The 25,445-nt window shown below is 41.8% G+C and overlaps 1 protein-coding gene and 1 long non-coding RNA gene across 2 annotated transcripts in view; both read left to right on the top strand.

The window, feature by feature from the left end:
* Nucleotides 1-17,992, top strand: part of UPF2 (UPF2 regulator of nonsense mediated mRNA decay) — a 110,707-nt gene extending 92,715 nt beyond the window's left edge. The window contains exons 20-22 of the mRNA XM_027073409.2: nucleotides 8,146-8,287; nucleotides 9,690-9,810; nucleotides 16,702-17,992. Of these exons, the coding sequence (XP_026929210.1) occupies nucleotides 8,146-8,287; nucleotides 9,690-9,810; nucleotides 16,702-16,711 (273 nt within the window). The 3' untranslated portion in view covers nucleotides 16,712-17,992. The remainder of the gene's footprint in view (nucleotides 1-8,145; nucleotides 8,288-9,689; nucleotides 9,811-16,701) is intronic.
* A 900-nt stretch (nucleotides 17,993-18,892) lies between these two features.
* LOC113603591 (uncharacterized) overlaps nucleotides 18,893-25,445 on the top strand; it is a 36,009-nt gene continuing 29,456 nt past the window's right edge. Inside the window, exon 1 of the long non-coding RNA XR_003425198.2 lies at nucleotides 18,893-22,441. This is a non-coding gene — a long non-coding RNA (uncharacterized LOC113603591). The remainder of the gene's footprint in view (nucleotides 22,442-25,445) is intronic.

Genomic DNA, 25,445 nt, shown 5'->3' with positions numbered 1-25,445 from the left:
AAATCCCTTGACTTTCAGGAGGAAGGTTTCATAAGTAAACTCAGGGTGGGAAAGGAAAGTAGGGTGATGACAGATACATCTCAAGAAAATGTTCGTGGTTAAGACTTTTCTTGAAAATCATTGTTTTTGACTCCTAATCCTTCTCCATTCTCCTTATACTGCTTCCTCCTTGTTTCCCATGTCTTACAGATGGGCCTCAAAATCATTTCCCTGACCGCTAAGCTGTTAGTTTAGGGATTCATACTTTGGTTCATACATTCATTCATCAAATATTATTGAGCATCTCGTATGTGCCAAATACTGTTCTAGGTGCTGAGGCTATGGTGATAAATAAAAGTCCCTGCCCTTGTGAGCTCACATCTTGCTAAGGTTGACAAATGTATTTGCAAGGAGTGAAAAGTACTATGAAGAAAATAAAGCCCAACTCTCAGACTCAACTGTAGGATATATCACATATTACTAATTCTCTAAGAGTTTTTTCACATTTCAACATTTCTGAAATCAAGCTGCCTCTTAGCGTTTATAACTGGCAGCATTTTTTTCTGTTTTAGTGATGTGTGATATAATGGTGTATCTTACAATTAATGGACCGTCAGATTCTACGAAATATGGCAGCCACCACAACTTAGAGACGAGTTGAATGCCTGGCTTCCATATTCATTCACACAGTCACGTAACAGGTAATTGTTGTTCACTTGCTGTGTACCAGGCACTGCCCCGTGTGCAGAAAGTACAACTGTCACTAGAGTTCCTTCTCTCTTGGGAGCTTTCATTCTGGTGCTGGGAGGCAAACAGTGAAGAAATACGTAATGTCAGGTTGGGGGGAATGCTCGGAAGGAAAATAAAATAAAAAAGAGGCTAGAGAGAGATTGGAATGGGGGGTGCGGAGCCTGCTGTTCTGAATGGGACGAACTGCAGGTCCTCTAATGAGATGCCGTCTGTGATGGACGGGATTGTCTGTTCCCTCCGGCAACACAGCCTCCATGAGATGATGCCCAAATTAATTTTTATCTTTGCTTTTGTCAGGTAATTTCTTACATGCTCAGAGGATCAGAGTTGTGCGGGGTACATTATTTTGTTATACTGCAAGTAAATCTTGAGATATAAAAACTGTACACCAATTAGAATCCTGGAAGGAAGGACCAGAAAAGACTTTCCATCCTGTTGTATGTGAAGTTAACCTTGGCTCAGGCTCAGAGCACTGCTGTGTCTTCAGACATTGCCTTCATGATTCCTTTCCAGCCGTAGCCTTTCCTCCATTGCGGCCTCTGGGGTTAGTTCTCAGGAGAGCTCTGCCCTCACCCACCCTCAGGCCAGGGGTGAGCTCTGGCATGTCCTCAGTCCCGATCCTCCACTGAGTCCCTAGAAAAATAAGGGCGGGGTGGGGGGAGGGTTTGATCCAGACCCTAAACTGAGCTTTGCAAAACCGCGAGTTCATCATGGTTCCTAGGATTCTCCAAGCCCAGAGTTTCTGCTTTTCTTTTCTAGGGACTACATTGCTCTCTGAGCTTCACTTTTCTGTTTCAGTCATTACCTTTTAGATCTGCTTCATTCTCTCTTTTCTTTAAAAGCTCTCAGCCCCTCCCTGACCCCATCACCAAATGTTCTTGGCATGAAAGAGAAGGGTTTTTCATTGTGAAGGGCCGTACCTGACAACCTCAGGTAGCTGTCCCTTGGTTACCATTTCTGTAGCGCTGCTGGACATTCGTATTGCTGGCATACTTCTCGAACCCTTTTTCTTATCTGAAAGGGGGCTTAGGAATATTTTTCTGTGAAGATCAAATCACACAAAGGAAATAATTTGTTTTCTTCATTTGTCCCTCCTTTTTGTGAGGCACATGTGAAAATTCATTTTAACTTTGTCAACTCGTATACCCCATTTGACCTTTTTAGAACATGTAGGCATAAATTAAACCACAGCCTACCTAAGAAACTCCTGAGCTTTGAAAAATAAATTCATTTCAGCAGTCCTAAATTCTATCAAGCAAAGTAAGACTATGTGTTTATTTTGTAGAAGGAATATTTTTGCTTTAAAGTAGATAAATTATATACTGTAGAACCCAAATAACTATGCAAAATGAAGAGTGGAAGTTCTTATTTCTTAAAATGTGAAAGTCTGTTTAATTTTTAAGGAAATGTTTTTATTGAACTTTATTAAAAAATATTAGCAAGCATGAAATGAGAGCTCAGAGTACTTGGTTTTTAAGTAAATTTTCAACTCATAAACTTTATTTGGAATTTTGGAAAATGTTCAGTTTCAGGAACATTATTTGAAGAAACATCACTGGTATTTTGTGGTCTGAAAAAGAAAGTTATTTTGTTCTGATTTTTATTTCTTTATTTAACTTTTGGGTGTTAGCCCTTCTGGTGCAACGGTTTTTCTAGAAATGTGAAATGTTTTGCCTTATAGGAATCTTTAATTTCTAAGTCAAAGATCTCTTTGTGTACCAGATTTGTGCTCAGAAATAACTTTCTTCTGTAGTCATTAGGAAAATAAAAATTTGCACCAATTAAATGAGTAGTTAAAGACAAAGAGGATAATGCTATTCATAATTTCTTTCTTTCTAGATTTAAATATTTATGAAATAGAGTAATGAATTGAAATAAAATATTTTGATCATTAAAACAAGTTTTAATGTAATAGGAGCATTGTATTATGGTTTAAAGAGCTTTTTTTGATTGCTTTAAACAAATATACATTATATTATAGCTTAATACTTGTAAACAGCCCATTTCTTTCCAGTATTTTAATATTTATAAGGAGTCATCATTTATTTTATATATTGTTTATCAATTGATACTTAAAGTAACTCGGGATTATGTGTGTATATATGCGTGTGTGTATTTCAGTTTCAGCTACAATTATGAAGTAGCTTTAAGATACAAAGTAAATCACCTTCATTCTATTTTTATATTCCAAGAAATCTCATTCGAGTGACTTTAGTCTTTTTGTCATTTAATTTGCCATAAAGTAGTGACTCTCTTTTAAAAATGTTTTAAAAGCTTTACGGGAAAGGCACTGGTGAAGTGGCATCAGAAAATTGGCCTCTTGTGCTCTCTGTATTTAATACTGTCTCTTTGGTCTTCTTTTTAAGTACATAATACTTGGAACACTTTTGTCTCAGGCCAGTTAGTCTTATAAATGAATAGAAACCTATATTTTTCACATTTTTGATCAAATCATTATGAAATTTCTTACACGATGTTTTATGTTGTTTCATTAGTGTGGTAAATACCATCACCATTAATCTCGTCGTTACTGAATTATGAAGGACAATTCAAACGTTATTATTAGGAACCCAGTAAAGGGAAAAAATGGCCACCCTGCTTTCTCTCTGAATATGTTAATGTAGTGACAGATCGAAGCATCTTAGAATTGCAGCTTGTGGTTTCATAGCGATCAAGAAAGTGTCTGCATGCTTTGCCTTTAGTGTTTTGTAAAACAGTAATATGTCACTCTTTCTACGTTTGCATGTATTTATACACATTTACAAACCAGTTTTTAAAGCCCCTGAGGAAAAACCAGCCAGCTGAATAAGTAAGAACATTGTAATATTTGGAATCTGTAACTTATCTTGAGAGACTCAGATTTGTTGCCTCTCTTTACCCTTACCATCTCAAATAAGGCATCTTATTTGACACTAGGAACAGAATGACTTAAAATTTAGCTGTGATTCTTGAAGCCTAATAGGTATTTTGCATTTCACTGAGATAGTACTCAACATTGCCCATATTTCTTTACTTTAATAAAGATAATAAAGTAATTATGGTAATAACAGCTAAAATATATTGAATTCCTACTATGTTTCCAACATTGTTCTTTTATATGTTCTTTAAAATTGTTCTTTAAAATTATGTGTTAATTTATGTAGCTGTGTCTTTATTGATTTATACTGATGGGTTAAATTTTATTTAGAGTATTTGTCCCTCTGATGTCTATTTACTAACCAGATTTCACAGTTGTCGTGTTGAGGGAAGATTGGAAAATTGTGTCAAACCATCGTTTTGGAGATTATTCTCATAGTTGTGGTCTTTGTAGAATTTGACATCTCTGTCTCTGCTGTCCTAGTAATTTGGCGTACTTCTGTGTACAGAGTCTGTTTTAGTTCAGCTTTTCTCTACCGTTAGTTCTTTTAGCAGTGGATTTGGAAATGCGGGTGCAACAGGATGCTTTCCTCATGAATAGGGCTGAAAATTAAAAATTTAGTTATGAATTACTGTGACATCTTAGTAATTATGCTGCTTATTAGGAAGAGTACATATATTATGAAGTTTTTGTTTCACATTAGATACATGTTAAGAGTCTGGCAGAAAATTCACTTGGAGCTGAACTTTTTCATTAAATTACTTTTTGTGTACCTTCCTGAGTTGTAAAACATAAATTAAAAGGTTTATTGGAGGGAACGATGGCCATTTTATTTTCACTTTGTTTCTGTTGTTTTTGTTAGTGGACGTAAGAGACAGTTGGGGCAAGTCCCATCTGATAGAGACATTCCTGGTGCAGACTACTGCACAGGCCCAAGGATAGTGTGCAGAAGCATTCACGGGTTTCACTTTCTACTTGGTGGTTGTCAGTCTCATTCTGCTAAGAAGGTGATTTTTTTAATTGAACTTGTGGTTTTATTTTGCTGCGATTTTAGTTTCAGAATGTCCAGTAAGTAATGAGGGCAACTGTTCTGAACTCTGTTATTTTGGCGCATTATTAACAGGTATTATTTATGGAGAACCTGGTGTGTGCCGGGCCCTGTACTGCACACTCAGAGGTAGTACCACCTCAAAGGTAGTGTGGAAATCCTCCTTGTATAGTTGAGAGAAAGAGCTGTGAACCCCATCTGTCCGACTACAGAAATCCGTGTTCTCTGCAGCCTTGCCTGGCAAGTGCTTATTTCGTGAAAGCACTGACCGTAATGTGGAACTGAAAGGAAGTTTGGGGAAGAGGCAGAAAAAAAGATAGCACAGAATTCATAGTTGTGGATGAAGGGAAAAGCAGGACCATGATCAAACCATGGACAGTAGAATTTAGCAATTAACAGTCCACAACCTGCAGTTTTTAAAGGAGATGTGGTTGAGAGGATATGGAGATACTTTTTTTTTTCTTTTTTCTTTTGGTGTGTAGTTGACGTGAGGAAGTAGTTTTTAAAAGGCTGTGTTCAGGGTCAGAAGAACAAAGGATAATCCCACTGCTTGTGGAGAGATTTGGGAGGAAAATAGCTGTTCACTTTCATTTTTATCAAATGGGAAGATTTCAGGGCACCTGGGTGGCTCATTTGGTTAAGCACCAGACTCTTGATTTTGGCTCAGGTCATGATCTCACAGTTAATGAGTTTGAGCCCCACATCAGGCACTGAGCTGACACCGTGGAGTCTGCTTCAGATTCTCTCTCTCTCTCTCTCTCTCTCTCTCTCTCTCTCTCTCTGCGCCTCCACTGCTCGCTCTCTCTCAAAAATAAACATTAAAAAAAAAAGAGAGAGAGAGAGAGAGAGCAAGGAAGATTTCAACCCGGAAGGGTAAGTTGAAAATTGGGTAAAATCAGATAGTGTCCAAAGGGATAACTTATCTACTTTAAATGAGTCCCAGTCTTTAGGCAAAAATAAATTACATACTCGAGGACTGAAAGAACTTCTGTATGTAATTGTAGAGCAGTTGTCGTTAAATTTAGAAAGTTTTTCAGAGTGAGGCAGTAGTCAAAAGATTCATAAATGAGCAAATGATTTCCTTTTTCAAAGAGCAAGGAAAAGTACATTCTGAAAACTATATAATCCAGGAACCTTGATGTCAACTTTCAGCATAATTCTAGATTGAATTTTAAAACAGATGATTTTAGTCGTTAGGAAAATGAAAATCAAAACCTAGGGTGAAAAATACCACTATATATACTCACCAGAATGGATAAAATTAAAAAGAGATAGATAGGTGGATAGATAGACCGACCGACGGACCATACCAAATGCTGGCAAGGGTGTGACACCACCGGAACTTTCATACACTTTTAGTGGAATATAAAATGGCATACCTACTTTGGAACACATTTTTATAGTTTCTTAAAAAGTAAAACACACCACGGGGTACCTGGCTGTCTCAATTGGCAGAGTGTGCAACTGTTGATCCTCGGGGTCATGAATTCGTGCCCCATGTTGGGTGTAGAGTTAATTTTTAAAAAATTAAAAAGTAAAACACACCAGGTATTCCCAGCTTTTCATTCTTAGCATTTCACATTTAAGAAAAATGCAGACATATGTCTACACAAACATTTGTTAAATATATTTGTAATAACCCCAAATAGAAATCCCAAATGCTATCAACAAGTGAGTGGATAAACAAATTGTGGTGTATAAGACAAGGAAATGCAGCTGTACAATAAAAAGGAACAAACTTAATACATACAGCAGCATGAATGCATCTGAAAGTTGCGCAAAGTAAAAGAACCTAGACAAAATAAAATGTGTGTTGTATGATTCAACTTACGCAAACTTTTAGAAAGTACAAGCTATTCAGTAGTGACAGAAATCAAGTTGGCAGTTGCCTGGGGGTGAGGTAGAGAAAGAGATGGGTTACAGAGGGACAAAAGGAGCCTTTGGAGGTAATGGACATGCTCATTACCTTGATTGCAGTGAGGTTTTCTTGATTGTATGTGTATGTGTGTGTTTTTTTTTTTCTTTAAAAGATGGTTTTGAGCTCATAAAATAGAACGGGATAGTTGCAGGGAGTCTGTACTCAACCACTCAGCACATTATGTCAGACTAAGCTCATCAGGGAGAACAAGTGAGGTCTGCTAGGCTGGTAGCCAAATGGACTGCCATTTTTTTTTTTTTATGTTTGTTTATATTTTTGAGAGAGAGATAGAAAACACGAGCAGGGGAGGGGTTGTGGGGGGCTGCGGACAGAGGGTCTGAAGTGGGCTCCATGTTGACAGCAGAGAGCCCGACGCGGGGCTCAAACTCATGACCTGAGCCAAACCGACTGAGCCACCCAGGCACCCTGCCAAATGGACTACCTTAAATATATTTTTATTTTGCTATACGAGACACTTAGTTATCTACTGTGGTAAAGATGAAGTGTAGTTAGTTGGGTTTGTAGATGTTTTGTACCCACACTTAACTACTCTTCACCTTAGTGTATCTGGCCAACTGCGCGTAGTGTTCTGGGTATTACGTTTTAAGAGGAATATTGACTGACTGAAGAGCGTCATATAAAAGAGAATACCAGAAGAAGACATCTGAGATAATAACAAAGAATCAGATTGTCAAATCAGATTCAAATGAATCAGAATTTTTATACAGTGTTAAGCTTTACTAATAATTTCAAGGTTGCAAGCATCAAAAGGGCGTAGGTCGCATAGGTCAAGCAGAGAGAGGTCTGGGATCCTGAGCACAGCTACCTATGCCCTTTCTTTCCTCATGAGGCATGCTGTTGATCCAAAGTATTAGAGGAGGTCTCTTAACTGAGTTGTGCATGTTACACACAGCAGAGAGAATTCAGGTTGTGAAATGTTTCTGTCTTGTACTCAGATAATTACATAGCTTACTCATCTATTTCCAGGGAACCATGGCCCTTAAATTCATAGATTTCTATCTAAGTTTGTTTACCTTGCACAATCCAAACCAGGGATATCCTGCTAAAAACAAAAGCATTTCACAGATAAGGACTCTCTCTCATAACAGAGAAATATGTCTCACAGGGCAGTTGCTTAACTCTTCCTTTGTTCTAACATTGCATTCTATCTTTAGAAATAAGGTCTGTCAATACTAAAGGTGGAATAGATTTGTTCTGTATTGTTCAGGAGGCCAGAACTGGTTCCAGAGGATAGAAATGAAAAGGATGCAAGTTACAGCTTGCTATATAAAAGCCTTTTTTGACAATGAACCATAAATAATAGGGTCTGTATGATGGAAATTGATACCCTGTTGCTAGATGTGTGCCTCCAAACATAGTGCAGGAAAAGAGAGGCTTCTCCTTTTCTTGAGGTTGAACTTGATGGTCTTCCATTTCCTAACCAACCCTACTGGGTTTGTCTCTAGTAGTTTAAGACTATTGTCTGTTTATGTTCTTAGATGATACTGTCTTTATTTAGATTTATTTGAAATCTTTTTTTCTTCTTTTGATTTTCTCAAGCCATTTGTGATTTCTTTTGTTATTTTTTCTCAGTTTAAGATCCTTAATGTACCCATGTCTTCCCAACTTGCTGCAAATCACTGGAACCAGCAACAGGCAGAACAAGAAGAGAGGATGAGAATGAAAAAGCTCACACTAGATATCAATGAACGGCAAGAACAAGAAGATTATCAAGGTATACAGTCACTTATAGGACAGAAGTAGAAAATGTTTATGCCTCTTGGGCTTTTTAAATATAGAATATCAGAGTTCTCATCTCCCCCTTTTCATGTCATCTTTGTAAATGTTTAGCCTGAGAAGTTGATTGTTTTTTATATTCCTTCCTATCTTCATTTTTCTCACTTACTTGCAAAATAACAATATAATTTTCATCATACCTTGCTAACTCCATTATTCAGTTAGATCCCATACTGTTAGAGCTATGTTTGCAGCTGAGATGAGGATCAGTTTTTAATTGCGTCATGTTGCCAGTCATCTGTGAGCAAATTAAATCAATACATAGTTATTATCTTATTTTGTCTGTTTGGGAGTCCTGTCTCAAGGGCCCCGTGCTTCTTCAGATTTGAGAGTATACTCAAATTAAGATTCCAGTTTTGGGGCATCTGGTGGCTCAGTCTGTTGAGCGTCCAACTTCGGCTCGGGTCATGGTCTCACAGCTCGTGAGTTCGAGCCCCGCGTCGGGCTCTGTGCTGACAGCTTGGAGCCTGGAGCCTGCTTCGGATTCTGTGTCTCCCTTCTCTCTCTGTCCCTAACCCACTCGCATTCTGTCTCTCTCTCAAAAATAAAATAAACATAAAAAAAAATTAAGATTCCAGTTTTATGCAGATAAACCGAACACTCTTGGATTAACTGGAACCTTATGTGCACAGAGTCCATGAACACTTCATAAACCAGCCTCTTGGCATTTCTGTGACACCTAAATTTTACAGTCATAATATGTCTGTTGATATAGCACTGTACTGACACACTACTTTCTATGCAAGAGGTTGTTGCATAAATAAATATTTGGTTTTCTGTCTTTGAGTCTGTCTTCTAGAATCTCTTCTGGTTGATACCCCACATTTTTAATAATAAGTAAGCTAGTACTCAGTGTAAAGGGCTTAACTGTGAGCTGGACACTGTCTTATGTATTGCATTTCTAGGAGATAAGTGCTTATTCTCATCCCCATTTGACATTTAGGGACATTTAGGGAAACTGAACTGGAAGACCCATGGCTAGTAAGTGGCAGAACCGAGATTCGTTCCAGTAGTGTCTTGTCTGGCTCCAGACAATATGCTTGTAGCTATTGAACTAGACTGCTTTTCATACTGTTTTACAGCCTCACAAGATACTTCTGTGGTGGCCAAATTGACAGGAGGGGGGACATTGGATATTAAATGATATTAAAGAGCATGTCTCCTCTCTTGATGTACTCTTTCAGAATTTCTTAATCATTATAGACTGTGTAATGGTGATTTTTGTTTACTCCCCTACCTAACAACTAGTAAACGTGATCTCCCTAGGGTTTTATTTGCTTCATGGAGGGAAGTGCATTTACCAGAGTTAGCCACCTTTTCTGTTTTGCTCCTGCTTACAGAAATGCTGCAGTCTCTTGCCCAGCGCCCAGCCCCAGCAAACACCAATCGGGAGCGGCGGCCTCGTTACCAACATCCAAAGGGAGCACCTAATGCGGATCTAATCTTTAAGACTGGTGGGAGGTAGGACAGTCCGTCTCTCTTTCTTCTGTAGCTGTTTGTTTTTCATGAGGTCCACATGAATAGATTGTTCTGGATTACACCTAATGATAAAGGCCTGATTACTAGCAAAATAGAAAAGTCTTTGAGTTGTAAGTATTTGAGAAAAAAAACCTATTTATAGAATAATTACAGGGTTTTTTTTCTTTTTTCTTTTCTTTTTTTAATTTCAGCCACAGTGATCTTGGCTTTCACCCTCTCTGTGTGGACTTCTTTGGATTTTTAAATTTTCTCTTTTGCATTCATAGAGATAACTAGTTATAGATGAATTTGAGAGAAATCACAGGCTTTTGTGTTAGAATTTCTCAAGTCAGTGTTAAGTAATCCATGTTTACAAAAACTCAACCTGTTTCCTAGACTTTCAAGCTTGCAGGTTGAGTTTGTTTTGAGGTATTTTGTTTGTTTGTTTTTAATTGTAAAATGTCCTCCTGGGATCTATGCCAGTTTTACTTTTTTTTTTTTATTTTTTTTAAAGTAGGCTCTGCGCTCAGCACAGAGCGCAATGGAGAGCTTGAACTCGTGAGCCTGGTATTTGAGTTGGATGCTTAACCAACTTAGCCATGCAAGTGTGCCCCCCAATCATGCTAGTTTTTCTTAAAGTCGAGTTGCTTAAAGTGAAATAGTTAAAACTCTAGAAGGACTTTTACATAGATGTTTCCTAATAAGATCTTATTCGTCTTTTAAGGGAGAAAATTATTTAAAGTTTTTCTGAGATCTGATCTAAAGACCCATACCATCAACTCAGTTTTCTGTCTTGTGGTCGAGTTATCAAAGGTGTCATTGACTTTGCTGCTCTTACTGATCTCCTTCGGGGTATTAGTGTTTAGCTAAGGACGTACATCAGCCCCAAGACGTCACCTTGCTGTTAGGGGCGGGCAGGTTAGGTGTGGAAGGGATTGTGCTCCGAGCGGGAGCAGAAGAGTTCATTATTGTGTAGAGGCAATGCTGGGGAAATGGCACAGGTCTCTTTTACTTGCTCTGTGTTTGTTCCCAGTAACATTTTTCTTTTTCTTTTTTTAATTTTTTTTACATTTATTTATTTTTGAGAGACAGAGAGAAACAGAGCACAAGTAAGGGAGGGGCAGAGACAGAAGGAGACACAGAATCCCATGCAGGCTCCAGGCTCTGAGCTGACAGCACAGAGCCTGATATGGGGCTCAAACTCACAAACCGCGAGATCATGACCTGAGCCCAAGTCGGGCGCTTAACCGACTGAGCCACCCAGGCACCCCATCACATTTTTCTTTGAACTATATGCTTGGACAGCTCTAATCAAATTGCTGGTTAGAACATTGGTTTCTCATGACAGTTTAGGGGTCTGTTTTTTAACATCTATGGAGTGTAATGTTTTTAGAAATCCAAGTTAGAACTGATGTACAAATCCATCTAATTAGGCATAATAAGATACTAGGTTATTTTAATTATCCAAGCTTCATTAAAGTCTTTTAATAAAATCTTTTATTAGTACTAAAATGTGGAAGCCAGCTATTTTAAGAGGCCATGCAAATTTTAGTTTTCAGCTTTTATATTTTCTTACATACCTTTAAATATATTTCAGTGTTCTTGATATACCCGTTTCTCTTCTTGTCTCATGATTGGTGAACAGAGCTATTAGCTATTAGAATATTTTATCTTGAGTGGCGCCTGGGTGGCTCAGTCGTTTTAGTGTCCCAACTTTTGATTTCAGCTCAGGTCATGATCTCACAGGTCATGGGGTTGAGCCCGCGTTGGGCCCTGTGCTGACAACATGGAGCCTACTTGGGATTCTCTCTCCCTCTCCCTCTCCCTCTCCCCCTCTCTCTCTGCCCCTCTCCCACCCATACTCTCTTTCTCTCTCAAAAATAAATAAACTTTTAAAAAAGCAAAAAAGGAACTTTAAAAAGAGGAATATTTTATCTTGATGTTTTCCGTCAATTTCACCTGTTTATATTACAGCTTAACATCTCTGAACAGCATTATTTCTGTTAAAACCTAATCCCTTCTTGAGTCACATAATGCAAGTACAGTGTCTTTTCCTAATTTTTAAATGTTTGGGTAGATTTATAGAATCAGTAACTATGACATTTGGTACATAATGAGTATTTCCGGTATGATTTGCTCCCCTCAGCATCTGCCATGGGTTCAGTCCTCCTGCACTATGACAAATTAAAAAGTACGAAAAGATAAAGTCTTTACCCTCAAGTCTAGTGGGAAGACTAAGTATGGGTACTTGAAAGAGCTAATTCTGTCCAAGTCATACATTTATTAAAAAAATTTTTTTTTCAACGTTTTTATTTATTTTTGGGACAGAGAGAGACAGAGCATGAACAGGGGAGGGGCAGAGAGAGAGGGAGACACAGAATCGGAAACAGGCTCCAGGCTCTGAGCCATCAGCCCAGAGCCTGACGCGGGGCTCGAACTCCCGGACCGGGAGATCGTGACCTGGCTGAAGTCGGACGCTTAACCGACTGCGCCACCCAGGCGCCCCCATACATTTATTTTAAAAAGCCATTGAGAGTTTATTAAGTCCCAGGCATTTCCTAAGCAGTTGGGGGAAAAATATGGGAAAACAGATGTGTGAACTTACATACGCTAAAAGATAAACATAAAGCTATACCTTTCTTAGTTTGCTGCCAGTTATTCAGTTGTTTTTCCTCATTCTCTTTAACTTTTTGTTTTTCCTTCCCTCCCTCCAGCCCCTAGTTAACCAAACTTGGAAGAATTGGCCCTGTTTGCTCTTTCTTCCTCCCCTCTCACTGGTGTGGCTGACTGTGGTCTTCTGCCCTCCCCCACTCCCAGCTGCCTCCCTGTGCTTCACTTCTGTCACTTTCAGGCTGCCTCAGCAGTGCTTAGCATGTGGCCCCTCTTTATCTTGACATACGCTGTCTTCCCTGGACTTCTGTGGCTCTCGTGTCTTCTGGTCTTTCTCCTCCCTCCTTGACTCCTCCTCCTGTCTCCTGACTCCTCTATGGGCTTGCCTCTGCCTGGAGACGCTCTGTCCTTCTGGGTCCGTCCAAGCCCTCCTGTCCTACTCTTGTGCACTCTCCACAGGAGGCATCCTTCCCTCCTGTGGCCCAGTTCCTTTTCAGAGCTCCTGGTCAGGTCTCACAGTTTAGATTCTGATTGCATGTCCAGCTGTCTTCTAAACAACCGTCTAGAAGGTGTGTCCCTTGCTCCTATGCCACTCTCCTCCTCTGTTCTCTGGCTCATCGAGTGGAGGCACTGCTGAGCCAGTTATCCAAACTGGAAATGTAGGTTTTGGTTTGGACTCTTCGCTCCCTCAGGTTGCATGTCTAGTTAATTGACAAATACTTTGATTCTACTACTGAATGGCTCTCACCCTTGCCTGTTTGATTCTGTCTCTGCTGCTGAGACCCGAGATCATCGCATTGCTGCCCGCAGCTCCCACATCTGCTTCTCAGTCTCCAGTGTCAACCCTTCCAGTTCATTCTCTGTGCTGTCCCCACATTGTTCTTTCTAAAATGAAGTCTGTTGTCTGAGGAGGTGAACTCTTGTGCTTAAAATCCTCAGTGGCTCCTCATGGCTTGTAGCGTATAAAATCCAAACTCCTCAACTTGGTTACCATGGCCCTGCATGGTGAGGGTGTACTTACCTTATTGGCTTCATCTCTTTCTCTTCCTTCCTCTACTCCCAACCAAGCTGGCCTTTCTGTCTTTCTGGTTAGGTTCTTTTTTCACCTCCCTTGTTTGGAACTTTTTCACCCTTTCCTCTGGATATCTCCTGTTCTTCCTTCAGGTCTTACCTTGATATTCTCAGATCTGATGTAGGTTGGTACATATATGCTGCCTTTGCTCGCTGTATTTCTACAGACCTTATCCTGTGTAATCGCCTGCCAACTTTTCTTTATCCCCTGTGAGACTGAGAACTGAGGCAGAAATGAAGCCGCGTCTTGTTTTCTACTATGGCTCTTGTGTCACTCTTGTGCCTGCCATACGGTAGATGTTCAGTTAATATTTGTTAAGTGGACAAAGGGACTTTTAAAAATCTGTATTTGGTCATTTAATAAACTTTTTCCCTAAGCTCTGTTCCCTAGAAGCTCTTTTTTCCTCATTTCCTGATTTTGTGAAAGTCCCATTTCTTGAGCTACCATCTCTTCCTGTCTTAAATCTCTTCTTAAAATAATAACTCAAAAAAAAAAAAATGCTGACTTGTCCATCATTCTTAAAAATGGCTCTCTGTAAAGTTTTAAGGTACTTTTCAAAGCCAGTGCTCTCGAAATAGAGGTGTGAGTGAACATGGTAGAGGAACAAGCAGTCACGTAAACAGGAGTTTTTGAGCACCAAGTGTTCTTGGCCATTTTTTTAAACTTAAGTTTTAAGTGAAGAAATGTAGTGATTTGAAAGAACATAACTGGTGGGGTGGAGTTTCCTGGTGGTTTGGCACCTCTTTATTTTTTTTCTATTTTAATGCCGGGCCAGACAGTGGAAAGATGTGTATCTAGAGCGGTGGTTCATCCGATCCCTTAGGGAGAAAATACCGCGAGGTGAGTTCCTAAACAGAGGAGGGAAGAGAAAACTTGTCAGGTCTGAGAAAGTGTTTTCAATTTGACTTTTAACTTGGCTACAGCTTATTTTAAAAATTAGTTACTAACATTGTTCATGTTCTATGGCAAATGAGGGGAAATTCATTTGGAAACTGTTTATTAAAGCAGTTAAAGTTCCTTACCCAGGGATTTTGATAGGTTCCCAGACATGAAATATAATGATTTAAAATTTTTCTAATCACAAGGTGGTCCTTAAAATAGGCTGTACATTAAAATAGTGGCCGTTCTCACTGGGCAGTGATGTCCTAATAAAGTATAGGCCTTTGTTTATAATGTGTTAAAATGGCAATAGCACTCTAAATAAAACAATTAACCAGTGTAAGAACAAGGTTGTTTTCCACTCTGCTGGTGTTGAAAAAACTGAAACTTTACATCTCTGGCAAGTGTTAGTGCTGATATGGTTGATATGCTAAAATTCAAATGAATTAAACCAGTGCTCCTTAAACTTTATTTTTATTTTTTATTTCAGTTACTTAGGTAACCTCTATACCCCATGTGGGGCTCGAACTCAAGACCCCAAGATCAGGAGTTACACACTCCTCCGACTAAGCCAGCCAGGCACTCCTTCTTAAACTTCATATGTATTTTAATCATCGTGACTCTTACTAAGCTGCTGGTTCTAACTCGTTTCTAACAACATCTCCCAGGTGATGTCAAAGCTGCTAGAATGCAGATTGCACTCTGAGTACCAAGTGTGATTTATACTATCAGACTTTTCTTTAAACCCATCATAAGTAGATGCACATTTTTTGTTAGGTATTTTCTTTATGTCCTTATTATAAAGTTAAGTAATTGATACTTTTGTTGTAAAGCAGGGTCCCTTGTAGAATAAGCACATAATCCAAAGCGAATATTTTTAGGTACTTTCTGAGCTCTTATATTTTTTAAGTCTCTCAAAATTATTGTTTTGCCTATAAAGCAGTCAAATAATATTCTACACTATATACAGGGATATGTTTGTCTTATCAAAGATTGGACATTTTTCCCCCTATCATTTACTATATTTATATAAAATACTCCATTTTAGGGGTGCCTGGGCGGCTCAGTCGGTTGGGCATCTCACTCTTCATTTTGGCTCAGGTCATGATCTCATGGTTTGTAGGTTCTAGCCCCGTGTCAGGCTCTGTACTGACAGGGTGGAGTCCACTTGGGATTCTCTCTCTCTCTCTTTGCCCTTCCCCCATTCCCTCTCTCTTCTCCTCCTTCATGTGCAAAATAAATAAACTTTAAAACACTCCATTTTAGAACATTGCTTTGTCTTGACTTCAGGAAAGAGACGTTTCTTTCTCTCAGGGAATACTTGTGTTCTTGACCGTCTTCCATTCAGTTCAGTCCCGTTTTAGATACGTCCAGCCAAAGATAACACTTTTCCATACTCACATCTTACTCTTTGAAATCAGTTTCTCGCTAATGTAACTTGCCTTGTGAGAAGCAAGCTGTGTGTTTGCTAGTGCTGCCATAAGAAGTACCACCGCTGGGTGACTGTAATGATAGAACTAATGTCTCAGTCTGGAGGCGTCTGCAGAGCTGCTTCCTCCTGAGGGCTGGGAGGGACCGTCTGTTCCGGGGCCCCCCGTCAGCTTCTGGTGGTTTGCCCCAGTCTTGGCATCTCTTGGCTTTCCGTTGTCAATCCAACACCTCCCATCTTCACCCGGCGTTCTCCCTGTCCGTGTGTCTGTGTCCACTTCCCCCTCTTTAGGACACACACTGGATTGGGGGCCCGTCCTACTCCAGTGTGGCCTCATCTTTACTAATACCCTCTGTACTGACCATTCCAAATAAGGTCGTATCCTGAGGTACTGGCGGTAGACTTCAACATGTGATTTTGTACACATTGTACAAACCATTGTACAAACCCTAAACACTCAGCACCTTAGAAAGTAGTTACCGGAACATTCCAAGACCACCTATCTGATCACCATCAGCATTGCTCTTTTTAGTGCCTGCCCCTCTGTTCCTGTTGTTTTTCAGTCCAGTAGGAGTTTGTGTGCTTTTTTTTTTTAAGTTGCATTTATTTTGAGAGAGAGAGTGTGTGAGCACGAGCAGGGGGGAGGGGCAGAGAGGGAATCCCAAGCAGTCGCCACGCTCAGCGAGGAGCCCGACGCCAGGCTCGATCTCACAACCTGCAATTAATACGTGAGCCAAAATCAAGAGTTTGTCACTCAACCAACTGAGCCACCCAGGCACCCCTTGTGTGCTGTTTAAGAAGCACTGATTTGCCTGGGAGATGGTGGTCTTTAGGGCACCTTTTCTTGCCGCAAGTTTGCCCTCAGTACTAGTTCTCTTTAACGTTGCCCTATTTGTACCTCCAGGAGACGTTGATCCAGCAGCACGTGTCATTTCATTAGGTCCTGTATCTGATGTTGTGGATAGTGGAGTCCTCCAGCAATTGAATGAGAGCAGTGGACACATCTCAGCATGTCGGTCTAGAGAGTTGCGAATCTAAACCTGGGACAGGCTGGGGCCATGAGGCGGGAACAGCAGCCTCTGCCAACACCGGAACAAGCCGACGCTTCCAGATAAGGCGGAAAGGCCTTTTGCAATGGAAATCACGTGAGGGTTAATCTTCTCTTGAGAATAGCAGTCAAGAAATGAGATGGTTAACTTGACTACTGAGCAGTTACACCAAGAAGAGCGTCAGTGAGATGACTGAGCCAGAGAAGAAACGGTTGTGATGGTAATGGTATGGGGGAAATGAACTTGAGTTTTAAATTTGATTTGAGTTACAGTGTCTCTGAATTGAACATCCCATGTTGGAAGAAGATACATTTGGGGGCTCCAGGACTACAGTAGAAAAGTATAGAGCAAGCAGTAAAATCTTCTAGTAAAAACTTACATGCAGGACAACAAAATGATGAAAGATATCCAAATACCAGATAATCCACCAGGAAGGCTTTTGTTTAGGAATTTGTTTCAAGAGGAACAAGGGATGAGGGAGAAAAATCAGTTTTATCCATCAGAGTCAGTAATACAAAATTGCCTACTAGGGTAAAAGAAAAAGGTGAAGACTTAGTATACAAAGAGCATGAGTTCAGATGGCTTAGGGGAGTCTGACACCAGCCCAAGAAGGGAGAGTTGAGCCCATTGTAAGTATCATTGAAAACAGACAGCGTGCCGGTCAGCATGTCACAGAAAATGGACGAAGGACAACAAGAAGGGGATCAGAAGATTTTGTTGACCTTCATGGGTTTACAGCCTTTGTCTCTAAACAAAGTATGGAAACAGTAGAGCTTTTATTTTGCGTTTGTTTTTGTTTTGTTGTTTTTGTTTTGTTTTGTTTCCCCCCCCCACTAAATAGAAATGAGGGTTCTTAGTCTGTTTCTGGCAATCTGTTAATTTATTAGGATAGTTGTCTTTCGTTTGCTTTCCGATAGGCATAGTAAATTTAGTTAAAGAGCACATCTGTATGCTACAACTTGATTACATCTTTTTTTCCTAGCTATTTTGCATTTTTTCTTTTACCATGTTTCAGTTTCTGCATGTAGAATTAAATAAGAAGCAAAACTTGTAAAGTTGTAACATTTCACATGGAAATGCTGCCCGATCTTCACCAGCTTCAGAAATCTGACCTTTGCCGATGCTGCAATAAAGTGTTGTCATTTAGATTTGGCGTGGTCGCGCTTTATTTGGCTTGGGTTTTGAAGATTTATTAATGGGTAGATCCTCCGCGTCCTTCTGGAACAGTTTCAGAGTCGCTTTCTTTGGCCAGGCCGCGCTGGTGCTGCTCTCCCTGCAGCATCGTGTGTTTGCATGGTTTTCCCGGGTGCCTGAGTCAGCTCACCTTCGGGTCAGTACAAAAGGGAGCCTGTGAATAGAATTAAGCATTTTTAGAATAGGCTTGAAGCTGGTTAGGATGGAAAAGGTGGTGACACAGCCTGGCCCAGCGTGAGGCAGCGTTTATGATTTTACCCGTGTGCGCGCAGTAGGATTGACAGAGCCTCTGAGCAACTCAGAAAGGAATCACAAGAACCATTGTTTTCAGTTTCTTTCCAGGTGTTCATTTCAAGGCTGCCTTAGGCAATCCACAATCTGAGAGTCAGTAGAATTTGAAAAGAAATAAACTTTTAATTAAAAAAAAAAAAGTTTCAAAACTCCATTCTGTTAACCCATTTTTCCAACCCTCATTGCCATTTTTGTCATTGTTCTATATGCCATCACCTGTGATTCTGTGTCAGGGGAAAATGGCTTACAAGTTTTATTATTTTTCTATTCTTTCTAAGTTTGAAATTACTAGAGGGAGCCAAGGGTAATTCTAATGTATATCATACACAAGGCAGAGAATATCCAAAAATCAGCTGCAATAATTCACCTTCGATCTTTGATCTAGTGAGACTAAGGTCACTAGTAGTTGTAATGTGGTTTGGGAACCGTAGAGAAAGAGGACCAGATAGGATGGTGTGCAGCATTGGTACTTGATTGCAACAAAGGCCGATTAGTGGTGACCAAAAAAAGATCAGTGATATGTAAGATAGGTTCTGTGTTAACCAAGAAGCTTGCTAGATAGATAGATAGATAAATGAATTTTGGGAAACATTCTGATTCTCATAACTTTGTCAGCCTTTTGGGCCTTTTCCCTCCTACGATCCACCAAAGGTAGACAGATGTTAATGAATCAGATGTCAGACTTCGATCCTTTGATTCCTTTTTGCGGACTCATGAGCCAAAAAAGGCTCTGGGCAGCCTAAAGGTTCTTTCCAGGTGAGTCCCTGTACTTTCCTGTGAGTCACCCACACCTTACATGCTCTGGCTCTCCCTGTAGTCATTACAAACATGAGCCATGTAAACCCAACGGCCAGACAGAAGGAAGGGGCATAGGTAGTGCGCAGTAGCTTGAAGCGTTGAAAAGGAACAAGACTAGAAAACTAACAACCACGTAAGCAAGACACAGAAACACAAAGGATGAGCGAGCGTGTTGCAGACCCACAGCCAGTGGGGTAGTAGTAATCCTGAAATATGTGGAATGTCAGTACTGGACAGTCTGCAGATGGTGAATCATCCTGAAAGGTACGGTGACGTCACACCATTTAATGTGGGAAGGTCAGTCATTGGTGGTATCAGAATTTCTGTAATCAGCAGAAATAACTGTCTTTATAGGAAGGAAGTGGACCCAGAGTGGTGAGGCCAATAGCAAAGAGAGGTAGACCTCAGATTTCCTAATAACCCCCATCATAGTATATAATGTCTTAATAATACTCATAATGGGAAACCTGACATATTGTTCCAAAAACAACACACAGTCTCTTACAAAAGGCAGAGGTAAAACATCTTTCATTCCCTTCTAAAACGGTTTTAAAGTTTTTTACCTTTATGGATGACCTTCCAGCTATCCAGTGTGTTATTTAATTGCAAATGGAAGATACCCAATTTGAATTTGCCTAAATTCACAGGAGACTGTAAGGATCTGAGTTTGAAACCAGCACAAGAGTATTGTTTACTGCATTTAGACATAACTAAATGCAGTCAGAATTCACGTGAAATGTATGTTTTCTTCTCCTGGGCTTTATTCTCCACCACTGTGGAGGGTGGGAAGCCCAAGGTCAAGGTGCCAGCACTGTCAGGTTCTGGCGAGGACTGTCAGCCTGGCTTGTAGCAGGCCACCTTCTCCCAGTGTCCTTACGTGGCCTTCTGCGCGTCCCCCGTGTCGTGCTCTCATAAGAACACCACTACACCACTCCTATCACATTAGGGCCCCAGCCTGTGACCTTATTTAACCTTAGTAACTTCCTTAGAGGCCCCCCTCCAAATAACAGTCACACTCGGGGAATTTGGGGGAGGGGGCCCGATTCACTTCATAGCATTCATTGTAAACTTGGCTGCTGACATCTCCTGAATCATATCTGTAGCTACAGAAATGACCTGATGTACTCTGCAACCAAGTCTGTGTAAGCAGAACTGCTGGCCCCGTTTGGCACAGGCATCTGACCTTGGGCCAGTGAGCTGTGGTCAAGGGGCAGGTCCTACAGAGTCATGGGTGGTCTTGGAGGGGCCTTAGGAATTAATCTGGGGGAGGGCCAGTTCCTACACAAAGTTTTCCAAAATTGGGGTTCTCTCAGATTTTAAATGTGAGGTTTCCCACACAACGGTAAGGTTATTAGCCCCAAATGTTTTATCTATACAACGTCTCACTAAAGCATCCCTTGTACTTTGTGTACAGCTGTATCCGGTCGTAACTGTCCAGCTCTCAGTCTGGTGCTCGTCCCTAGACTTGTTTTGAGAGAAAACAAAACGGGGGTGGGATCCATTTAAAACAACATTTTGAAGATACTTAGCATGCTGCAAATAAAATCACATTTTTGGCGTTCTCATTTAAGTATTTTATTCTTAATCTTTGGAAATCCAAAGGACATTCAGCCACTTTCTGGTATCTCAGATATGCTTCTTTCTAGAGGAATAACTTTAAAATTTGTTGGATTATTATTCAAATGTTTGTTTTCCTTGGAAGTGGCTCTAATTTCATAGTTTTTGAGAAAAGCATTTCAAATTTTGTTGTGTGTATGTATGTGTACAAGGACTCATGTTTTTATGTCATTCTGGTTCTATGAACCATTTGCTTTGTAATCTAAGAGGTAAAACTTCTTGTAATCTAAGAGGGGTTTGATGTGTTTCCTCTCTCTCCCAATCCCCCAAGAGCTGTGTGCCCCTGTATACACTTGACATTAGGAGGTGCTCGGGTCTGGAACATATTTTCAGTAGAGCCCCAAGGGCAAGAAATGCCTGCTATATCCAGAGGGGCAGTGAAGGCACCAGGCTGACCACTGGTCACTCACTCATGAGTTGTGTATGGAGCATCATCTCCGACTCTTCCTTCCTGTATGACCTTAGGTAGTTATTAAGCTCTAGACCTGACTTTTCTTATCTTTAAAATGGGGTAACTAACTTATCAGGGTTATACGAGGAAATAATAGGATAATGGACATGAGGGTCTTCACACAGTGGCTGGTGTGTAGTAAGTGCTCAATAAAGGTTAACTAGTGGTGGTAGTGGTAGTACCAGAGCTTTTGTGTGCCAGATGCAGTGTTGGATACAAAGTTGACCAACATACTCTACCCTTAACTCATAAACCCCTCAAGTGTGCAGAGAGTGCATATCAGGTTCAGACCAGGGTGTAAAATCACATGCATGACTTCTAACAAACTATACTGCCCACAAAAAGATGTGCCTGAAACACAATGGGAATGCCACCCTTCAGGTGAATGTGGCCAGTGCTAAGTCCCGTTTTCTTGCCAAATAGAAAAATAATGCCTCTGTCTCCCTGGAGAATACTGGCCACTTAAGTTTAGACATAAGCCTTTTATTTTCTCATCTTTTATTTCCTGTGTCTTCCTTCCCCAACAACAGCGGGTTGGTGGTTAGTGGTTGACTTGAATGTTAAGGAAAACTACATGGTGGTCCCAGTTCATAGGACTCCAGAAGTATCGTGGAAGCTGTCGAGGCCTCCTACCATTCCCAAGCAAGAATGGGCTGTTGGTCAGACCACCCTTAGTGTTTTCCCAAGGCGTATCATGCGTAGGAGGTCATAGCGAAGAAATTCCCAGACGCACTTTGGAAGAGGTGGGATGCTTGAAACTGGTGGTGACTTCCTCTTCCAGCAGACAGAGGGTGGGCCAGGAAAATACTTCAAAGTCATGTCGAGACTGAGGTGGGGTTTTTGGTGGGCTCCTTTGAGAGGGTGTTGACAATGAGAAGTAAAGGGGGAGAAACAGGAAGCAGTTTTGAAAAGAGTGGAGTTGTTCCTGGGTCTAACCAGTTTGACTACCTGCCTGTGTGTGTAGCACAAGGGCATCTGGGTCTTGGCTTTCAAATCTGTGAGCCTACGTTTACTACGACTTCTGTGTGCACAGGGGCCATTGATGAAGCATTGAGAATATGAGGAATTGTAAGGAATGGCCCAAATGCTTCAGAAATGTATAACCTTGACCAAAGCTGCACTGAGAAGGTATACCCTTCCACGTCATCCCGGGACCATCGACCGCAGTGTCCCCTTCCGTGACCCCAGTGTGGTGTCGGGATGCTGGACAGCACTGGCTGGAAACCCGGTTCCGCCCTTATTGGGTAAGTGTCATAACCTAAGCCCCATTGAACTCATTTGTACAATAAGAATCAAATTCTGAATTTTCCAGAGTGGTTTTGAAAATTGAAGGTAAAGCATTCATTCAGCGCCTGGTGTGTGCTAAGCTGCGGTGGCAGGGATATTCAAGGCAATATCCTGCTTCTAAGGACATTACATTCTAGGAGGGAGAGACATGTCATCAAAGCCATTAAGAAAAATGTCAAGAGTAGCCATGAGGGCAACTCTGTTGCACCGCCCAGACCACCTTGACTGAAGGCCTTGTTCTGGGAACATTACGGGCAGGGAGCCTTCAGCGGTCCCTCCTTGTGTGATGGACTCAGCCGCAGATGTTTCTGGACGCAGCCTGAAGAGGCCCGCAGGCAGAGACTGCTCAATGCAGGAATGCAAAGGCCTGACTATCCTTGGCCTGAGTCAGGATAAGGTGAGGGCCTTTTCAACTGCAGAGCTCTCCATGAGAGTGTCATTGGGCCTGCATCACAGCTGACTTGCCCTCTACCCATCCGTCCTGCCCCCCCTTCGCACAGTGGTGGGTCCCAGGAGTCCCTGGTGTAAACTCCTCGTGGGGTCTGCTCTCCTGAGACCACACTGTAACCCAGGTGTTGTGCTAGCTGAGGCACCGTAGACAGTTGGCTGCTTGAGATCAGGTCTGTAGAGAAGGGGCCCTCCCTGCAAAGGCAGCGGGCTCAGCCAAGACCCAAATGACAAGGTTCGGCCCTTGGAGATGGGGGAACACATATTCCAGATGAGGTCGGAGAAAAAGATGAGAACATGGTCCACTGAGGAACTAAGGGGAAAATCAGTGGGAGGCAGGGCTAGTTATTAGGATTTTAAGCCCGAGTGAGAAATTTGGATTCCCTTCTGGGTGTGATAGCACTGATTTGATCTGATTTTAACAGGTCACTGACTTCTGAGTGGAGAGCAAGATCGTGGGGGCTAACGTAGTACTGGGGAGACCTGTGAGGCAGGAGCTCAGACAGGACACAGTGGGGGTGATGGTGGGGAGAAGGAACAGGTCAGACATATTTCCTGAGGACAGCTGAGGGGACCAGCGGGGGGCAGGGGGGGAATGTCTCATGGAGGAGGGAGGAGCTATTGGGTCCCTGGCCTGAGCAGCTGGGTGGTGGGATTCTGGGAAGGAGGGAGCACAGTGTCCAGGGGTATCATTCATGGGGAAAGGGAGCTGCATGGAGGTTCCTGCTTAGTCTGCTGGAATAATTTGCAGAGCTTGGCCCCATACCCAGTGTTTTTATGGGCTGCCTGAGAAAATGACCACCGCCAAATGGACCTGGTTTCTGGAGACCTTCGTGTCTGTGGGTGGGCAGGCAGAGGTCTTGGCCAGAGAGCTGAGATTATGTCTCCCTAGAAAAGGGAGAGGAGGCACCAGGAGTCTCTTCTCCAGAACTACTGCTCCACGTGAAGCTCTGAGAGCTCAGGCCCTGCCCGTCCTCTTGGGACCCCCGGGCCTGAGCCTGGGGCTTGAGGAGTGAGGGAACACTCCCTGCAGGGCTGTGCAGGCCAGTGAGAACGGGGCCGATTGCAAACTGATCTCTCTGTGTTCTGTGTGACCTGGATTTTCCTTTCCTTTTAATTTGACTTTTGTTTGTTTGCTTTTCATTGTCCATGAAAGACTCAGGAGACATCACAGGCAGCCAGGCGGTGTCATTGCACACCTGGATTGGGCCAGAGGTCTCCCAGCCACACCTGCCAGTGTCCCTGTCTGAGGCAGGGCCTCAGCAGCAAAGCCTCGGGCTTCCTAAAGTTTCAGCACCAGGCACACCACACCCACCCAGGGGCCTTTGTCCCCTCCCTGCCTCTCAGCATCCCACCAGTAGGAACCAGGAGAAGGTGCCATTGGCTGACATAGCCCCAATGGGAGAAAGGCTTCTGCTTACTCAGAGCCTTGGGAGAGAGGCAGAAGGTAGGAGAGAGGATCTGTGGCTGGCAGAAGCATTTAGGTTCCTAGTGGCAATTCTGTGTGGCTCTGCCCCTTCCATATTCAAGCAACCTCTCTGTGCAGGCCCTCGGCACTCTCAGCTTCTGCTGTCTCCAATCTGAAAACAAATATGGAGATTAAATGCACAAAAGCTGGGCAACCCCCTTGTGTTGCAGGGGGGAGGAAATCCAAAATAGGTACAAAACCCCTAATGTTCCATTTTACTTTTTAAAAACTTGATAGCTGGGGGGAAAAAAAAACCTTTGTAGCTGGAAATAAGTATAAACTCAAGAGGGGGTGCAAAAATAGTACAAAGTCCTGCAAGCCCTTCATCCAGCTTCCACCAGTGGTGGTATCTTCTATGACAATAGCACAATATCAAAACTGGGAAATTGACCTTATTAGTTCAAAACTGATAACTAGACCACAGACTTTGTTCAGTTTCCACTAGTTTTTACATACACATTTGTGTGTATGGTTCTATATGATGTGATTCCACTTACAGATTCACCTAACCCCACCAGAGTCAAGGTAGAAAACTGTTAACATCGCCACAGAGGAGCTCTGATGTGCCGCTCCCTGTCACGGGTATATTAGAGTTCTCCAGAGAAACAGAACCAATAGGATACACACAGACGTATACGAGGACATTTATTACAGGAATTGGTTTATGCGGTTATGGAAGCTGGGAAGTCCCACAACCTGTGTCTGCCAGGCAGAGAAGCAGGACAGGTGTAATTCAGTCTGATTCCAACAGCCCCAGAGCTACAGGCCCCTGTGTCTGAGGGCAGGAGAGGATGGATGTCCCAAGTCGAGCAAAAAGAACAAATTTGCTCTTCCCCCACCCGTTCTATTCAGGCTCTCAACGAATTGGATGATGCCCACTGACATTGGGAATGGCATTATTCTTTACTCAGTTCATTGATTCAAGTACTTATCTCTTCCAGAACCCCTCTTACACACAGACCCAGACATACCGTCTGTCAGCAATCTGGGCATCCCTTAGCCCAGTCAAGTTGACACATAACATTAACCATCACACCCGGAAACTG

Source organism: Acinonyx jubatus, chromosome B4, assembly GCF_027475565.1.
Source record: "Acinonyx jubatus isolate Ajub_Pintada_27869175 chromosome B4, VMU_Ajub_asm_v1.0, whole genome shotgun sequence".
Classification (NCBI taxonomy): Eukaryota; Metazoa; Chordata; class Mammalia; order Carnivora; family Felidae; genus Acinonyx; species Acinonyx jubatus.
This window is presented reverse-complemented; position numbering and strand designations above follow the sequence as displayed.